This window comes from Pristiophorus japonicus, chromosome 13 (genome assembly GCF_044704955.1).
Source record: "Pristiophorus japonicus isolate sPriJap1 chromosome 13, sPriJap1.hap1, whole genome shotgun sequence".
Taxonomy (NCBI): domain Eukaryota; kingdom Metazoa; phylum Chordata; class Chondrichthyes; family Pristiophoridae; genus Pristiophorus; species Pristiophorus japonicus.
In genome coordinates, this window is record NC_091989.1 from 52,932,380 (window position 1) to 52,952,465 (window position 20,086).

The 20,086-nt window shown below is 44.7% G+C and overlaps 1 protein-coding gene across 1 annotated transcript in view; it reads right to left on the reverse strand.

Moving 5' to 3' along the window:
* The window catches only part of LOC139278097 (mucin-2-like), a 138,402-nt gene that overhangs the window by 106,417 nt on the left and 11,899 nt on the right, over nt 1-20,086 (reverse strand). The window contains exons 3-14 of the mRNA XM_070896755.1: nt 18,984-19,058; nt 17,332-17,560; nt 16,207-16,324; nt 15,394-15,472; nt 14,551-14,642; nt 9,864-10,065; nt 8,076-8,196; nt 7,839-7,977; nt 7,617-7,709; nt 7,455-7,527; nt 7,230-7,367; nt 197-352 (exon numbers count right to left, since the gene is read on the reverse strand). Coding sequence (XP_070752856.1) covers nt 197-352; nt 7,230-7,367; nt 7,455-7,527; nt 7,617-7,709; nt 7,839-7,977; nt 8,076-8,196; nt 9,864-10,065; nt 14,551-14,642; nt 15,394-15,472; nt 16,207-16,324; nt 17,332-17,560; nt 18,984-19,058 — 1,515 coding nt within the window. The remainder of the gene's footprint in view (nt 1-196; nt 353-7,229; nt 7,368-7,454; nt 7,528-7,616; nt 7,710-7,838; nt 7,978-8,075; nt 8,197-9,863; nt 10,066-14,550; nt 14,643-15,393; nt 15,473-16,206; nt 16,325-17,331; nt 17,561-18,983; nt 19,059-20,086) is intronic.

A 20,086-nucleotide genomic window follows, 5' to 3' on the forward strand; every position in this document is an offset into this window, starting at 1 on the left:
TCAGGTTCATCCCAGCGTCCAGGTCACTCAATGTTACAAAGGCTGGGGCTGAAGAAATACCCAGCAAGGGAACTCCTTCCCTTTGGCCCTGCAACCTGTTGGAAACTTGTGGCCTGGGCTGGGAACTAGTGTATCTGGGTCTCCCTTTCTCCATCTTAGCTGACTAGCAAAGACTAGTATTAGAAGAGAAGATTACCATTTTCTGAACTGACACAAGGAGAAGGTATTGTTGTATCAGGGCAGCTGTCCTCAATCTTCCAGGAATTAGCCAAAGTAATGGGTGTACTCTCCACGATGCCCTGTGCAGATAGGAAGTCATCCTCTGCATCGTCATTGAAGACGCCACACAAACCTGAGGGAAGAGAACAATATAGGTTGTAATGTATGCACTTGCGACTATGATCACAGGTTTGTAGAGCTGTTGAAACTGATCTCCGTCCGGACGGAATTGCTAATCGTCGTCAAGCCCCGAAACCTCCTTCAGGAGCCGACACCTCACAACTTGAGCCTCCTCTGGGAAATCCCCTCCGTGCCTTTCAGTTCTGCATGGAGGGGATTCCTGTACGGGCTGTTCTTGCACACTTTCCACTTTGCCATCCTCGTCTGCTGCCCCTCTTCCAATATCTGAAAGGGCTGCTCCTCAAATTCTGGTTGCACTTCAGTCCCACACTCCTGATCTTTGGGCACCCTGTGCAGAGTGGAGCGGGCAGGTCGGAAGGCCTCCTCGTAGGACTGCTCCTGGGCATGGCCAAGGGGGCCATCACCCGGTCCAGGCAGCGGGCGGTCGAGGGGGTCGTTCGGCCCAACTGCCTGACTCTCTTCCGCGGTTACATCCGAGCCAGGGTGTCCCTGGAGATGGAGCACACGGTGTCCACCGGTACGCTCGCAGCCTTCCACGAGAGGTGGGCGCCGGAGGGACTGAAGTGCATCATCATCCCCAGCAACCAAATTTTAATTTGAACCACGTGTAAAGTTTAATTTATCTATGTTTGTCGGTTTTAATGTGTGTCTCCTGCCCCCCCCTCCCCCCGCCCTTTTAGCCAGGGGGCACGTATAATTTGTGTTTTTGTGCCCTCACGAAATAAATCAAGGAGGCGCTTGAAAAGTTCTTTGGAGTGTTAGCCCCCCCTTTAATCAGGGGGCACTTGATTATTAGTTTACAACAAAATAGTTGTAGAGCTGTTGAAACTGACCCCTGTCCGGACAGAATTCCTCATTGGCGCCAAGCCTTGAAACCTCCCTTGGGAGCCGGCACCTCACAACTTGAGCCTCCTCTGGGAAATCCCTTCCGTGCCTTTTAGTTCTGCTTGGTGGGTATTCCTGCATGGGCTGCTCTTGCACTCTCCACTTTGCCATCCTCATCTGCCGTCCGGACACACCATGGCGCAACATCCATGCTGTGGGTGGTCGAGGGGTTCGTTCAGCCTGACTGCTTGTCTCTCTTCCGCGGTTACATTTGAGTCAGGGTGTAACTGGAGATGGAGCATGCAGTGTCCACCGGTACGCTCATGGTCTTCCACGAGAGGTGGACGCCAGAGGGACTGGAGTGCATCATCACCCCCGGCAACCAAATTTTAATTTGATGTTTTTTGTCTAAAGTTTAATTTGTTTATTTTGCCGGTTTTAATGCCCCCGCCCCCGCCCACCCCCCCCTGCCTTTTAGCCAGAGGGCACTTGTATAATTTCTGTTTTTAGTGCCCTAAAAAAAAGGGGGGCACTGGAAAAAACATTTATTTTGGAGTGTGACCGCCCCCTGGGGGGCATTTGTTTAAAGTGCACAACTAAAATAGTTGAACTGGTAATGTGTGTGTGATTGTTAAACCTTTGCTAATAAACCAACGAGTTCTTAATAGCAATGTTAGCTCTTAATAGCTATGAATTCTTAAGCATAGAACCCATGAAGCAAATACTTTACACAGGTCATCACAAGACAGAAGTTACCTCAGGTGTTACCCTTGCTGGTTTGGGGATGACTTTGATCCAACAGTACATTTTGTTAAGTGCAGTAAATGAGTTATTCAGTTCACGATCGAATAAAGAGTTAATGATGCCCATATCATTTCAAGTAAAGTTTGACTGATTTATATAAGTTTATACACAGTGATCTCCTTTGTAATTATGTACATGCAAGTTTTAACATGGCTTGCATATTTATTATTACTGTAATTATTGAGAACAATTTGTGGTCAGCATTTTTTTTATTTCAAATTGATACAATTTGTACCCAAACCATTATATAAGAACTGAAAGTGAACAAAATGTTATTAAATATACTAACAGACGTGCCATGATTTATAAGGAGCATTAAACGATAAATTCTGCTGTTAAGGTGGAATTTATTTTTCCAGCCTGTCCCTTTCAGGTCAACAATGTACATCCTGAGGTATAATTGCTGTTAAACACATTCTAAAATCAATTAGAGGGCAACTCGTCTTTTTTCTACTTTTTTTCTCTTTTAAGATGTTACTTATTCAGCTATGGTTTTAGTGCTGTTTTATAAATATGATATTTGAGCCAAAAAGATGCAAATGTGACACAGACTTAGCATGTGTAATACTTCAAGTGCAACAGGTACACTAAATGGCCAATTTGTATAAATATTCCAGCAGCTCTCTCGTACTGTTTCTCGTGGTTACGCTGTTACGAGCAGGTGGGTGCTCAAGTATGAGAAGGTTAAGGGTGCACTCAGTTACTAAAGGACTTGCAAATACAGGTACAGTAACTACTTTGAGAGATATGCACTGTTATGGTGAAGCAATTGCTTTCTGATCGATTCCTGGAAAACTGGAGCCGATAAGGATTTATAGTATGACACATGCCCATCAAATACAAGTGTCCTGAAGTTCCTGTGAATTTCCGAGAGTCTCCTGCTACTTCCAGGATTTCCGGGCTTGTAGGAGGAGGAACCTGCACTGTAGCAGGCGAATGACATCGGTGGGGGGAACAAGAGTGGGGATTCCCTACATTGGGAGTTTTTGGTCTTGCAGTTCAGACATGACCGAACATTGCAAGTGAGGTGAGACATACCGATGGATGGAAGTGGGCCCCACTGGCGGGGAGGGGGGATTGGGCTGAGGAAGATCCAGACAAGGGAAGCACCCAGTAAGAAATTGCACGCGGGCTTTAAAGTGGTGGTGGTGTGGTTGCGTGGTAGGCCAAGAGAGTGCAGTGAAAAGTATTGCGCGAGGAACCTGACAACCCTCCGCACCTCGATGGTGGGCAGACACTGAACTTTCCGACGGTACCAGAAATGCACCCATGGTGGGACTTGCTGGTCCCATGTCAATTAGCTGCTCCCCCCAGCTGTCCCAACAAACTCCAGCTGAGCACTGGGGAGCATCAGAGGGCGCAATCCTCATGTAACCGCTGAGACGAGGGCCAACGTATTTATTTAGGACGCGTTTATTTGTACTGCCAAAATGGCCAGCATGCTCCACCCTTTGTTTCTGATTGGTCCCCTTCGAGGATAAGCCACACCCTGAAGTTTCACAGGAAAGTGTCACTGGAACCGCCCATCCCAAGGTTTCATTGACTTTGCAAATTGTAACTTGATTCACTTTGACTTCCTGAAGTGACAGAGGACAGAGCTCACCAGAAGACAGCAAGGGCCAGCCAAATTCCTGTACTCCAGTCCAAGTACATCCCTCACCCAGCCAAAGTGCCTTACCCCAGTGCAAGTGCATCTCCCCTGCCGCACCATTGATGGTGCAAGCATTGTGTACGGATTAACAGGTTTATTGGATATGAAGTGAATAACGACAGTCGTGACTTCTGCATATCATCCACTCCAATGATGTCCATTGTAGGGGGTTGGAAGAACGTGATTCTCTTCCCCAAGTTCCCTTTCTCCCCTCCGATTTCCCCCCCAACACCCGTGTCTCTCTCTCTCCAAAGCCGCTCTCTCCCCACCCCAGCCTCTCACTTTTCCCCCAGTCTCTCTCACTCTCCCCCCAGCCTCTCTCTCTAGCTTTTGGGCCCAGGACCGCCGCACTCAGCCCCTCACACTGGCCGCACCTGGCCCCCTCACACCGGCCGCACTCGGCCCCTCACACCGGTCCTTCACACCGGCCGCACTTGGCCCCCTCACACCGGTCCTTCACACCGGCCGCACTCAGACCCTCATGCCGGACGGGGCGGGGTAGAGAATCGGAGCCTCAGATGTTGCTGCTCGGCACCACGTGCATCGAATGATTCGGCCAAGAGTGGGGTGGAGCTTCACAGGGGGCGGGGATTGTCGCTTGTCGGTTTAAAAAGTGCAGTACGGGCATGGGGCGGGGCTTGACAGACGGCTGTCTGTCAAATAGAAGTGCAGTACAAATAGTCCGTCCCATTTATTTATATATGGCAAATTCCCCGCAGCATTTCTCATGGTGACTCGGGCCAAAATTCAGGTGCACCAGAAAGCTGGCGCACCAATGATTTTTTCACTGGTACTCACCGCGGGAACTCTTGGTGCGGTGAGTAGATCCATTTTCAGGACTTTGAATTCATTTTAAAGTCCTACAGAAAATGGACTATAATAGGGTGGGCCTTAGACTCAAAATCAGGCCGACTGGCTGAAAATAGGTCGTTTGGGCCGTCCGCCGCTGTCAATCAACGTGGTGACATCACTGCATGTGTGCATCACCACACTCGCTCCGCTCAATTACAGGGAAGAGATTCGATCACTTTTTAAACTTTGGCCACTGGGCTACCAGGGAGGGCCAGCGGCCTGGTACCCACGAAGGGGTGGCAGGCTGCCCTTTGGCGGGAGCAGTATTTTTCTGGCCGATCGGCAAGTCAGCCGGCAAAAATTCTTCCATAGCGGCCGCGGCAGTGGGCCCTCCCCTTTAAGGGCCACTGCGCTGCTGGACCATACACAGTCTTCAGAGGATGCACTGGCAGAAAAAGCTGCCGGGGGGACCGCGCAGTGGCGGTTCAGCGTATCGAGCTGAAAATGGATAGGTAACTATTTTATTTTAATTGGATGGTGCATCTACTTGGGCAGGATGGGGTCCAGGTTGAAAATCACCCAACCTGAATTTTGATTGGGGCGGCCTGTTGACCCGAAAACAGCAGCCATTCGATTTTTAGTAATGCCACCGCAAACGGGCATTAATGGGTCTCTTTGAGACCCTGAATTTCGGCCCCAGAGTTTATACTGCTGCAAAGGAAAGGGAGAGGGCGGGCAGCTTCACTGAAAGAAGTTGGAAAAAGCTTGTAAGGGATTTCCCCCAGGGACAGTGATACGAGTGTGTTTTCATTGGTTCTTGGCATGGTCACCCTGAAATTCAGCCGCCCTTTCCTGGTCACGACGGATCTCCGCAGGTTTTTGGAGGTCAGAGAGCACCTATAGAATTTTAGGGGCATAATGTTTTTCTTACCACTGCAGATAGATAAGTAAAGATACCACAGCTACATTATTAAATCAGCTAAAGTTGTGAAGGTTCACGAGGTTGATTCCCGAGATGAAGGGGTTGTCTTATGAAGAAAGGTTGAGTATATTGAGCCTATACTCATTGGAGTTGAGAAGAATGAGAGGTGATCTTATTGAAACATATAAGATTCTGAGGGGACTTGACAGGCTAGATACAGAGAGGCTGTTTCCCCTCGTGGGGGAATCTAGAACTAGGGGGCATAGTTTCAGAATAAGGGGTTGCCCATTTAAAATGGAAATGAGGAGGAATTTCTTCTCTCAGAGAGTTGTGAATCTTTGGAATTCTCTACCCCAGAGAGCTGTGGAGGCTGGGTCATTGAATATATTTAAAGTGGAGATAGACAGATTTTTGAATGATGAGGGAGTCAAAGGTTATGGGGAGCGAGCAGGGAAGTGGAGTTGAGCCCAAGATCAGATCAGCCATGATCTTATTGAATGGCGGAGCAGGCTCGAGGGGCCAAATGGCTTACTCCTGCTCCTATTTCTTATGTTTTTATGTTTTGGAATTCTCAGTATCAATTTAAAAAAAAAAGGCAACGCTGTAACCATTTAGAATACAGTAAAAAAAATATAAATATTTAACTCACTTTTGGTCTATCCCGCTCTTCTGTGTCTCTTTCTCCCTCGTTCTCTGTCTGATTCGCTCGCTAGCGCCCAGTTTGGGTTTCTTTCGCAATCTCTCTTTCACAATTTATTCTGTCCAGCTCTTCTCCTTATTTCTTTCTCACTATCTCTTTTGCTGTTTCTCTGTCTGCCTTTCTCTTTGGGCTGACAATGCGATCCCAGTGCATTGGCACCTGGACCACTGCTGGCCCAGATATGTGGCTCTCTCAAGTTAACATTGCCCCAGAATATGAGGTAGACGAATGAAGATTTAGAGAGCACTCTCAGAATGTGGTGCATGGCGTGGTGCAGGGCAGCACACTGTGGTCATATGAGTGTGATTTTCAACTGTTCAAATATTTAATGTTGGGATAACATTAGGAAAATTGCTAACATTATTGAGGCAGCTAATGCATTATATTTCAAACTTGTTACACAAAGATTTGTTTATGTTTTATCAGAGTAAACATTGATGTAATTGGCCCAAATCTATGCCTTGTGCCAGGCACACAATTGCCTTACTTTTCTGCAATGGAAGTGGTGATTCCCTGAAGTGAATTGGATGTTAATCAGATGGTCCCTTATTTCACATTCTAATGCTGCCTTGCTATCCATGGATAATGCAGATGTGTATTTGTCATGTGGTTCAAAATGCAGTTCCTGCTTGTGAGCAATGTTATGGAGCATGCGCAGACAACAGCCATTTTGCCCACTTTAGTTGGCTGATATCCTAAAGTTTGTATTCCTGCCCTCCTTAAAACTTTCCTCAAAGGCGCACATGTCATCCTTTGCGCCTGAATCTTACCCCTGTTTTAAAGGCACCTGTGGATTGGCCAAAAATGAGCCAAGCTTTCAGTTTTTAGCCCAAATCCACTGACAACTAGCGTTGCAGTTAGTCATTGCTCAGCCTGCGCATACAGAGCAGTAAGGTGGGTTCTCATTACTGGTCCAAACAGATACTCCCCACCAATAGGGGAAGGACTAACAGCCAGAGAAAATAAATGTAAATCAATTACTTTTGAGTATGCTCAGTTATCTGCTGCCACAGTTATGTGGAATCTGCCCTGCAATATAAATAGGTAAATTCTATTCCCAGCACATGAAGTTAAGGTCATTATTGAAGCACTTCTACTTGAAGTGATGTAGTTTGCATGTAACCCTGTAGCCACACAAAGTTTGCATTTAAATGGATTTATCACACTAGCCATACCTTTCGTGCTTCCTTTTAAATCTTCAGAAAGTGAGATGTAAAGTTGCATAACAGTGGATATCTGCACTTGCATTTTCAATCCAAATGTCGTTGAGACTTGAATGTACATTGAGGACTGCCGAAATATTATTATTCCGCCTGTTTTAAAGGAAATATAATACTGGTTCAACACAATTGTAACCATTTATTTAGTTATCTCAAAGAACAGAACAAAACATTCTTTACCTGTTCTCAGAGGCATTGCAAGTTTATTTCCATCAAAGTATACATTGCCATCATTGCTGAACACGTAGCTAGTCTAGAAAACAAAGATGTGCATTTGTATCATTTCAAAGAACATATTGACAGAACGAAAGTATAGAAACGAATGGCTTTACAAATTCTCACCAGATTCTTAGTTAAGGTAACACGCTGCAAACATGTCTGTTTAAATGCTGCTTGACACTGGCGGAGCTCTACCTTGATGGTCCAGTCCTCTGTCTGTTGCAGAAACAATGAAAAATGGAGAACTCAGAAATGTCTCAAGCAGATATGATTAGGCCTATTCCATTAGTTATTCATATGCTTTAAAAATTGATTATAAACAAGAGTGAAATGTAGGAAACATACAAAAACAGCATAGTATGAGCAATCCCCTATCATGGTGTAATATTTATTATCAAACGTCGTGATATATGTTGCTTCTTCAATTTTGCATCTCCCAGGGCAGCTCAGGTGAGAACACGACCATGCTCCAGTCTCACAAGTGCTAAAAAGAAAATACAAATAAAATTGAGATTTGTTTCTAAAATATTAGAATATTTATAGTGCAAAAACTACATATGAGATGTACAGTGCAAAGCATACCATGACTGACAGGAAGTTGTCCTGGTTTCTCCAGATTCATAAATCTTTCCACCATATTCACAAGCGCATTCTGCTTTCTGGATGCAGCTATTTGTTCCTCTTACGTTATCAAGAACAGTGCCTGAGATACATTATAATAAATATTTAAGTACTTCTATTCACAACAAAATTAAAGTACACAATTTGCATTTACAGTTACGAATCCAATAAAATAATTCTTTGTGACATTCCTCTCCTGGCATTATTTCACTGAATGCTGTTTTCATTTTCTCTATTGGATCAGTCACGAAAAAAATCCTCTCAAATCACTATTTCTAAAATGATTTCTGATGGAGTTATTTGTTGCCTATGAGCGATACATGTGGGAAGGTGCCGGCTTCCTGCTACAAATCAACAGCTAATCCGTGCAGGACAGCAGCATCATGAAGAGTTGATTCACCCACCGATTTACCCTCCTTCCCTTTGGAAACATGTCTCATTCCTTTGCAACACTCCCATTTAACATCAGTTAAAGATAAAGATGACTGTCAAAGGGTTCAGAGTTACAGATGTGAAAATGTGGCCTATGCGTCCATGGGGGTCAACATCCATTGGAATGTGGGTTCGTGCCTAATTGTGCCCTCCAGCGTTGGCCATGCTGTTTGAGTTTGCTGGGTCAATGGAAAGATACCTAATTAGCATGGACAGGTCACCCATGGCACTGCGCGAGAATGTTCATCAGTTACCTGTCCCTTGCGAATGAAACCTCCAGCAGCTGGATACCATTGGCTGTATCCCACTTTGATACCCTGTGTAAGAGGGCTGACCAATAGCATTTTTTTTTTAAATGACCGTACTTTGGGGGTCTGGGCACTTCCCTAGCCTGGAGCCCACCAATGGGACCCACACCCACCTAGCTGAAGGTAGCTGTGCCTCATCTCACTGGGTGCAATGTTCACATACACGACAGGTCCCAAATCAACCAATGGAGCAGGAACTCCAGGCATAGGGAGTCCCACCCCTGACTCCGCCCCCTGACAATATTTGCCTTGTATTCCATGAGTAGGGAGGGGCGGGGGTGTCCTGCCCCTCACAAGGCAAGTTGGCAACTACCAGAAACAGCACATGCACAGCGGAACTGGTACTCTGCCATATTGTGGGGGTCCTGCCAATCTTCCACTGGACTTACGGCAAGAGACCAGCAAAGACACCCCCTCCTCTCCACCCCGTAGCGAGGAATTTGCAACCTGCCCACACCCTGCATAACATCATTGAACATCTTGACTGATTTTATATTTTAGCAAACATTCAAAAAGATTTATTTGGAAATGATATTGTGGGATGAAATCTAAATTAAGTGTGTTTATGAGAAGGACACAATGATTTAAATATACAGTAGCTCACAGAAGTGTTTTAGATAAAAATAATATTTAGATACAAGTAAAAGATAAAATTGTTTTAGATTGATATATATGATTACCCTCTGGACATTCACAAGTATTCACACACTGATCGCACTGTTGCTGAGGCTTTGGATTGGAGCAGGTTGGAATACACACAGGGCCACACTCCTTGTAAATTTGATTCGCAGCACACTCAGGTTTTTCTGAAACATGAAAGCATTTTGTTTTCCCATTTTGATCACTGATGATGCTATTCAGTTATGAAATGCAGATACAAATAATCTTGTTTGCTTTACTCGAGTGAGAATTTTCATTAAATTATTACATTTTGAGGAGTAAGCTTCAATTTCTTGGCATGCATCCTTAATTGAGCATTTAAATGTCCTGATTTCCAGAGATAACTTACCACATTCAGTTCCTGTCCTCCAATTATTCCACCACTCAACGGTCTCTTTATCACATTGCCGTGCAATTTCAGCAAATGTAGCGCATGCACACTTCAATTCTTTACAGGCGCAAACGTCTGCCTTACACATTTGCCAGTACTTCTCTACAAGTTGAAGGTCATCAAAACAGGACGTGAAGAATTTTGAGATTTCTGCACATTTCTGAAAATGAAAATAAAAACACAGGAAAAGTTATGCGCAGAAAATCCCATTGCTGTGCCCTCAAGTAAGCGAATGGACTACGGAAAATGAATATTTCTGTGGTGATAGGGCTAAAGAAAGGGTTAGCTGTGAAGTGTGGCCATCCAGAATAAAAGGAATTATAGCAATGGCTAAACTTGCTGTAATCTTATTTTATTATCTTGAGAATCAAGTATTTTTGTCGAATCTTCCCAGGGGATTACATTATTATGGCAGAAAGTTCTAATTATGGCCTCTCCACTCTTGTGTTCTCATTCCCCGAAAAGGATGCCTCCAATTACCCCCTCGTGTCTTTTGGCACCCCCTATCCTCCTTCTGCATTCACCCCTGGAGAAACATAGAAAATAGGTGCAGGAGTAGGCCATTCAGCCCTTCGAGCCTGCACAACCATTCAATACGATCATGGCTGATCATTCACCTCATTACCCCTTTCCTGCGTTCTCTTCATACCCCTTGATCCTTTTTGCCGTAAGGGCCATATCTAACTCCCTCTTGAATATATCCAATGAACTGGCATCAACAATTCTCTGTAGTAGGGAATTCCACAGGTTAACAACTCTCTGAGTGAAGAAGTTTTTCCTCATCTCAGTCCTAAATGGCTTACCCCTTATCCTTAGGCTGTGCCCCCTGGTTCTGAACTTCCCCAACATCAGGAACATTCTTCCTGCATCTAACCTGTCCAGTCCCATCAGAATATTATATGTTTCTAAGTGATCCCCTCTCATCCTTCTAAACTCCAGAGAATACAGGCCCAGTCGATCCAGTCTCTCCTCATATGTCAGTCCTGCCATCCCGGAATCAGTCTGGTGAACCTTCACTGCATTCCCTCAATAGCAAGAACGTCCTTCCTCAGATTAGGAGACCAAAACTGAACACAATATTCCAGGTGAGGCCTCACCAAGGCACACTCTCCCAGCTGTTCATAACTGCGCTCGAACTCCGAATTCTCCATCCTTTTGCGATCTCTTTGTCACGATACCTTTGCAGCTTCGAATTGCTCAGCCAAACCGTTAGCCAGGACCATCACCTTTGATGTCCTTGTCCCCAGTAAAACTTTTACCCTCTCACATCCCATTCATTTCCCCTCATACAGCCCATTTCTTTGAGCCCTTAAGTCTAAGAGGCATAAACTTGAACATATCTGATGCTCAACTGACTTAGCTATCTGGGTTTACCACATCAAGCTCTACTGTACCTCAATCTACTCTGCCAAAAGCACCCAGTATTCTGTGATCATCTTAGGGAGAAAAGATAATCCCTGTTTCTCCATTACCAACTGTCTCTTAAAAACCTTTCCCTGCCCAATCCATCTTCACCTCCTACAAGTGCGAGAAGCTCATGGATTTCTTTGTCATTTAAGATTGAGACCATTCATTCAGCAGGCTCTGCTGTTTCCCTCTTGACCATTTAGCCAAATCCTTCCCCAGTCCCATCAACACCCTAGTTCTGAATCTGTCACTCTCTTTAGGTTTCCCCCACATCCCTCTGGCCTCTCTAAGCTCATCTCATCTATGAGGCCTACTTTCTGCTCCCTTGACCCGATTTTCACTAAAATCTTGATCATTGTTGGTTTCCATTTTAGCCAATGGTGTAAATGGTTCCCTCATGAGGAGCTATCCTCCAACCTTACAAAACCACTGTCATCGCCCACTTCCTTAAAAAAAAATCTTTGTCCTCCCTAAGTACTCTCCCATCTCCAATCTATTCTAAGGTCCTTTAACGCGTTGTTGCCACCCAGATCCATGCCCACCTTTTCCATAACTCCCTGTTTGAATCCCTCCAATTAGGATTCCGCCTCTCTCAGAGCACCAAAATGGCTCGAACCATAATTCTGAACAACATTCCTTGGGACTGTGGTCTTGGTGCCATTTCCTTCTTCTCCTACTCGACTGCTTTGCAGCCTTTGATATGATTGATCACAACATCCTCCTCTGATGCCTCACCTCCATTGACTTGCTCATTGGGACTGCCCTCACTTGATTCTACACTTACCTATCTGATTGTAGCTGGACCATCTCTATTAATGGTTTCACTTCTTAACCCGTGCTGTCGGCTACAGCGTCAAGGACCCATCCTTGGCACCCTCCTGTTCCTGATCTACATGCTGATCCTTGGCAAAAATATCTAAAGCCATGGGGTCAGATTCCACATGTACGCTGAGGACACCCATCTCCAACAGCTCAATCGACCACTCCAATGCATTTGTGCTGTCAAACTGAAACTTTGATAGAGTAGATGCACGAAGGATGTTTCCCCTGGCTGGGGAGTCTAGAACCAGGGGTCACAGTCTCAGAATAAGGGGTCGGCCATTTAGGACTGAGATGTGGAGATATTTTTTCACTCAGAGGGTGGTGAATCTTTGGAATTCTCCATCTCAGAGGGCTGTGCAGGCTCAGTTGTTGAGTATATTCAAGACAGAGATCAATAGATTTTTGGATACTAAGGGAATCAAGGGATATAGGGTTAGTGCAGGGAAGTGGAGCTTAGGTAGAAGATCAGCCATGATCTTACTGAATTGCAGAGCAGGCTCGAAAGGTCGAATGGCCTACTCTTGCTCCTATTTTTTTTAAAACTGCTTGTCCAAAATCTAGTCTTGGATAAGCCATAATTTCCTCCAGCTAAAAATTGGGAAGCCCAAAACATCACCTTTGCCCACAAATTCCATATCTTCTCTGCCAACTCATCCCCCTCCCGGCCACTGTGTCAGACTGAAGAAGACTGTTCACAACTTTGGCATCCAATTCGCTCACAAGCTGAGCTTCAGACCACCAATCTTATCCATCCCTTTACTGCCTACTTCCATCTCCGAAATACTGCCAACCTCCGGGAACACCACCTGAGTCCATTTCTGCTGAAACCCTTATCTATGCTTTTGTCATCTCCAGACTCGATTTCTCCAGTGTTCGCCTGGCTGGTCTCCCATTCTGCTCATCAAAAACTCTGCTGCCTATATCTTGTCTCTTGCCCATCACTGACATCAAGGGGGGAAATTTAACCTAAAAAAACAGGTAGGTTTGGTGCATGGGGGGGAAGTTAAATTGTTAAAAATCAGAATTCCTGACCTGAACCTGCCTCCAACTCACCCATTTCCAGTTTTAATGGAGGCGTGATGGCGGTGCGGGGAGTGGGGGCGGACAGCCAACTCGCTGGCAGGAGGTGGGACGTCAATTTAAATATTACAATGAGACTGGAAGTTTATTTTTTACCCTCCAATTTGTTTTTAACTGCATTTGTCGGGTTTTACATACTTCGTAAAACCCGACAGTTACAGCAAAGCAGAGTTTGTTGCATCCAGAAGATAAGTGCCTTTATACCTACCTCCTGGATCCAGGGTCCCTGCCTAGCCCACGCACCGCAATTGGAGATCCCCCCCCCCCAAGAGGCCAGTGATCGCCTTCCGACCACCCGGCCACCCCCCCCCCTAATAATCATCCTGAGGCCAGCCACGATCCTCTGATGGATGGCCCCGATGTGTTCTTCCCTTCCCTCGGTCCCACGATGTACCCGATTTATTCTTCTCCCCCCTCCCCCCGATTGTACGACATCCTTGATCTTCTCTTCTCCACCCCTTCCTCTCCCCCACCCCCGCAACCCGACCTCTCCTGCTGCAGATCTACCTGCTTTCAGCTAGCCAGATTCTCTATCTCGCTGGCTGCGAGTGAGAAACAGGCTTCAGATGCAAATCAGGCCTTGCCATTAAAGTTGGCGGAGCGTGCAGGAAACCCGTTCTCCCAGGTTCCCCGCCCGCATCAGAGGGCCCATGCCTTCCCCATGAAAATCTAGGCCCAAGATTATCTCGCCCATCACCCCTGTGCTCATTCATCTACAATGGTTCCCAGCCACCGCACCCCCCTCCACCGTCTCCCCACTGCCCCAAATTAAAAATTCTCCTAACTGTGTTTAAATATCTCCATTGCCTCAACCCCACCCTAAACCCCGCTTCCCGCTCCCCCCCCCCAGCACCCCCATCCCCATGACCCTGCCATGGCTCCAGTTGCAGGCCACTTGACAAATCTAGGCCCCAGTGATGGAGCCCATGTTCAGCCTTGTGCAGGTCCGTATCTCTCATCCCTTTTGGTGTACTGGCTGACATTGTAACGCCAGGTTCCGACCAAGGCTCAGTAACAGGAAATTCTGGCTGATCATTTGCTTTGTACAGGGTAGACAGAAGTTCTGCCTCTTACAAATCAATCCTGGCAGAATGGCTGAAAGTTGGCATAACTAGGACTCCCCTGTTTTATTGGGGGTTCCTTGCAGTGGGAGACTAGCAAAAGCCCCTGGGTCTGATGTTTCATCATTAACTGCAGGTGAGCAAATGTTCCTTTTTCAAAACTGACTTCCTCTCACCTCAACAAACAGAGTGCACACAAAATAAGATAACTTGCTGCAATAAGATCAAAGTTACTTTGTTGTTTTTCTTTTGTTTGTCTCTGGTTATAAACTTACAGTGTTTTCTGCACATGATGAGCCAGTAGGGGGGTTGCTATAACATATGTGGCCCAAAACATCGAGCTTATTTCGATCAAAAAAAATTGAATCTGCAAAAAAAGAGATATGATAAATGAGCTTGGTAAATGATATAAACAATGTGTGTAATGACATTGAAGTTGTCAAATTACAACTACAATGCAAATGGCCTCTATTACAAGAGGATTTGAATGTAACAGTAAAGATGTCTTACTGCAATTATATAGGGCCCTGGTGAGACCACACATGGAGCATTGTGTACTTGCATTGGAGGCTGTTCAGAGAAGGTTCATTAGGTTGATTCTAGAGCTGAGGGGGTTGACTTATGAAGATAGGTTGAGTAGGTTGGGCCTATACACATTGGAGTTCAAAAGAATGAGAGGTGATCTCATTGAAACATACAAAATTCTTACAGGGCTTGACAGGGTAGGGAGGATGTTTCCCCTGGCTGGCGAGTCTAGAACCAGGGTTCACAGTCTCAGAATAAAAGGTCGGCCATTTAGGACTGAGGTGAGGAGAAATGTCTTCACTCAGCGGGTTGTGAATCTTTGGGATTCTCTACCCCAGAAGTCTGTGGAGGCTCAGTCGTTGAGACAAGAGATCGAAAGATTTTTGGATATTAAGGGAACCAAGGGATATGGGGATAAAGCAGGAAAGTGGAGTTGAGGTAGAAGATCAGCCATGACCTTACTGAATGGCAGAGCAGGCTTGAGGGGCCGAATAGCCTACTCCTGCTCCTATTTCTTATGTTCTTACATTACAAGAAACCTGACTCAGTTTCGCAAGAAAAAAGCCAGTTATTGTTTTAACACTTTTTTTTACCGTAAGTGATGATGTTGTCTTCTTCAAATTTCCCACAAAGGCCACAGAGATGCCCTTGATATTTAGTATCAAGAGTTAGCTGAAGACAAAATTAAACGCAGCGTTTTAGAAAAAGCTATGTCCATTTATATTTATACCAGGAGTGACAGTTCCAAGTTTTACGGGAAACAATACGAACTGCAATTATTACAAAGCATTTGCCCCTTTTACTACAATCAGTTTGCATAAAATTATGCATTCTTTGACGGCATAGTTTGATTGATTTACTTTGCCCAACATAGTAAGATCATTAATATTCTTCTGACAGAGTGGCCAGGCATAGGAAGTTGCAGTTCATACTAATGACCCTGACCTCAGTTTGCTGCTCCTGAGCAACTCTCCGCAAAGGGGCCGTCACTGCTCCCTCTCAAACAGGATCTCCCTCAGTTGCCTGGCTTGATCCAGCAACACTTCCAGCTCTGCTTCAGAGAACCCGCAGACCTCACTAAACAATTCTAATTGAAGAATCCTTCATCTTCTGCTCCCAAGCCACTCTGGTGGATGATTGCCTCTTTAATCTGCTACAGGCATTTAAATCCTGCAGCAGATTGCTAGTTTCTCTCTCTACCCTTCATGGACTTGCTCTCAATAATTGGCAGTGCTCCTGTCTGGAATCCGAACGATTTGAACAAGAGCACATGTTTTACCCTCCCAGTGAAGATAAAATACATGTAAATAAAGTGTGAAGTTTCTCACTCATTTACTTTGGTTGCAATGTTTATACAAGCTATACACAAAAAATACATTTAAGAAAACCTTCCATAATGATTTTACCGATAATGCATCTTGATGGTTCCAGATCAAAGATATAGTGTGCTTCCTGTTATAAATCCGTGTGTAAATTCCATATGTCTGAATACTTATCACCTTGTCATCAAATGGCACTGTCACTCTGTGAATGAAAAATGTACCGAGAGCAGTATTTATAATGCAATAATGAATGCCTCCATCTGATTTAATACAATCTAGTTAATGACAAATTATAGATAATAATTGTCATTGACCAATAATTCCCACTATTTGGAAAGATTTTGCTTTCACGTTTATGATCACTAATTTTTTCATTTCCTGTTTGCCTTATTTTCTGTAGTTACGTACTTCTACAAATGCGCAAAAGATAGATATGAACATGAAAAAGAGTCTAAAAAAAGTATTCCAATGCAGGATAAATTATGAATGAGGAACAAAATGAAAAATTAGCTGTGTCTATAGGGTTCTATCATAGAATGCTCGAGCAGATTGTGGTAAGACACAAACCAGAAGGATAGAGCGGAGAAATAGGGAGGGAATTGGTACAATTCTTGGTGTGCATTACAGGCCAACAAACAGTGGAGATGAGATAGAGGGGCAGAATTGCAGACAGCTCAGAGATATATGCAAGAAAAGCTGGGCAATAATATTGGGTTACTTTAATGATCATAACGCATGGAATAATGCATGTGGTCCATGTAGGATTTGGATAAATGTGAGGTAATACATTTTTGGAAAAAAATAAGGAAAGGGAGTATTCACTTAATGGAAAGACACTGGAGTCGATTTTCAATTTTCTGCCCAGACATAAAAGTGGCATTGCGGATTGGCTGGCCATTATAGAAAGCACCTGATTTTCCTTTCCACTGATCTCAGTAACTCCTTTGCCATAACTAGTTTATTTTAAGTTTCTCATATGTGATGTGTTAGTTGTCTGGCCAATAGAAGTAAGGTGTCATTTTATGAATGTTCTTTGTTGTTATTAAGATTAATGTTTGTCCTACTATACATAGAAAAAAACTATTGTTATTTTAATATTGAATGCAAATGCTAGTTGTTCTGAAATGTTAGGTACTGAAATCAAATGTTGAATAGGTAGTCCCTGTACAGATAACAGTTTGTAATAAAAGGTAAAAAGCGGGGGATTACATCGCATCTTGAACTGAAATTGTCCCGTTCACCAGAAGAATTTTGATGCCTTCGATCTGGATGTAGATGTGCTCCAGATTGCCATTTGACCCACGGCGGATTTGGATGTTAAAATCTTCTGTGCCACCTGTGCACTGACGACTGAGAATGTAATTGCAGGTTGATGTAAAATGGTAAAACTTGTCATCAAATGTCCTGAAGGCTCCATTTCCCCAAGTGCTGCAAAACCCTGAAAAACATTTGAAATACCATATTCTTGTATCGTAATAGATCAATACAGCATTTTAGTAGAAGGTGTGGCATTTTTTTAGTTTCATTGAATTGCATTTATAATTAAGCTAATAATTTCAACTACAATGGGGGCTGATTTTGCCTGTACACGTCAGGCAAAACAGGGTGTGTGGGCAGTTGCAATCGCCCTGGTAACCTACTCGGCAGAATCCCGTCGTCCGTGATTAGAACCTTCCCCCCTGAGCAGGCGGCAAGGGCACCAAACCAAAACATATGCATCTTGGGTCCCAGTGACGTTTGAACTCGGATCTGAATGAAGCTTTGCCGCCAGGCTGAACTAGGTCAGAAGAAGTTCAGGCCCCAGAAGAAACGGAAAATTATATTTTTTTTTCCTTCCTTTTGTGGGGCCTGGAAGAGCAGGAGTGCTCCTCTGGGCCCCACAAGGAAAGCTTCGGCCTCCCCTGCCATGAACTCCCCCGCTTCCCATCCCGCACCTCCCCCCCCCCCACCCCCGGCCACACCAGTTCTTTGTCGAATGTGAGATCCTCACACGACATACCCAGAAGCCGATCTTGTGTTGGTGGGAAGGCTTTGTGCCGGGCAATCTTCCATCACTTTCCACCTGGAACAGGTGGGATGAAGGCCAGCGTGAATTAATTGAGGCCTGGGCATCAATATAGCCTGGGCCTCATTTCTGCAGCAGTGGGTGAGGTTCCAACTCATCTCGCCCACCCAAAACCCGCCGGGAGTTAAAATTAGGGCTAATGGGCTCAAACTTGGTGGAAGTTAAGTTCCGCCCAATTGCCGCCCAAGGGACCGCTGAGAGACCTGACAGTACTTTGGGCGGGAGTTTCATTAAAAAGTCCTGGAATGACCGCCCGGCAGCAAAAAAATGACTTATGCCATGAATCTGGGCGGCGGCGGGCAGGAGCTCCCAATCTTGGCGGCAAATGCAATCCTTGGCAAAGTACCGCCGAGGATTGAGTCGGGGCTAGGGACGGGGGGAATACATACAAATAAAAATTTACACAAATAAAACACTGGAAAACCTTCAGAGGACCCCATCCACCTGAATCGCTGTAAAAAAAAATAAAGAAAAGAAGTTTACGAACCTTTTTTTGCAGGTCTTCATACTTACGGTTGAGGTTAGACCTGCCTCCATGCGGCGGTCCTTCCCCCTGCTGCCGCCGACTCCCGCCCGGAGCAAACTGGCAGCTCGGTGGGTGGGAGGACACATAACGTGAGTTGCGTACTAGCGGATGTCAGCGGGTGGATCCCAGCGGACATCCCTACCCGCCGGCAGGAGGCCTCCACGAAATTGGCATTGAGGGAAGACCACCCACAAAACTTGGCTGCAGCGGGCGGTGATTCCACCAAGTTTGGGGCCAATATCTTTAAAAAGGTCATAATGTGGGACTTACCATTGCTGCCATCTAATGTTGTTATTGTTTCTTGCAGAGATCTGGGCACAAACCGATGAATAGGCTCCTCCATACCTGGTTGAGAATTAAACATTTAAACTTAAGTTAATTCTTTCAGAACTAGTTTACTTTTACTTTCAAGATCAATTATCTACTATGCTAGGTTATAAAAAGTAAATGTAGTATATTGTTCTATTAGTTACAGTTCTTATTTTAGACTAAAATAACTAAAGAAGAATCCGTTTGATTATATTGGCCTAGAAATTGCGGTCGGAGGCTTGCCATCTGTGTACACCTCCGAATCGCAAGAAAACTAAATACTTACCTAGTGTCTCCGGAGCTTCGGACTCTTGCGGTCCTGGGCCTGCAGGCATACACCTGCGTAAAGGCTCACGGATCATAGGGGCGCAGGCGGTTTGTAAGCGTTCCTGGGATCACATAGGCCAACCAATGACAAAGGGGGATTCCTATTATGCTTATAATTACGTACAGAATCCCCATAGGCATAATAAAAATCACCTAATAAATAACATTTCACAACACTGAAATAAAAATAAATGATCACAGGTTGAAAAGTAATGAAAATACCATTTCATTAAACACCTTAAATAAAAATGTCACTTTTTGAAAAATAAATGAAACATTTTTAAATGGGACAAAAATAATCTAAACTAATTTTAAATGTAAATGAATGTTTAAATCATTTACAAAATGTTATTTTAACATTTATTTTATCTCTTACATTGGTAAAAGAAGGCCTTCCGCCCCCGTTATACACACTGTCCAATTCCCGCCCACCCTGTCAAAGTTGAATTTTTTCCCAGAATGATAGTATTTTACAGCACAGAAAGAAGCCATTCAGCCCAAAGTCCCTGAACCATACCTCTGAATGAACTATTCACTTTGATCAATTTCTATGTCCTTACTCCACGAGCCGGATTTTCGGCTTTCGTGGTTTTTTGGCGAAAATGGTAGCGCTTTGTGAAACTTACTATTTTCGCACGCTACCATTATCAGCCCGAACTTTTGGCCTTTACATCAACGCCAGGGCGCATCGGTAAGGGAGGCATTGCACAAGCATTTGTGGCGCAAACCACGAGTTT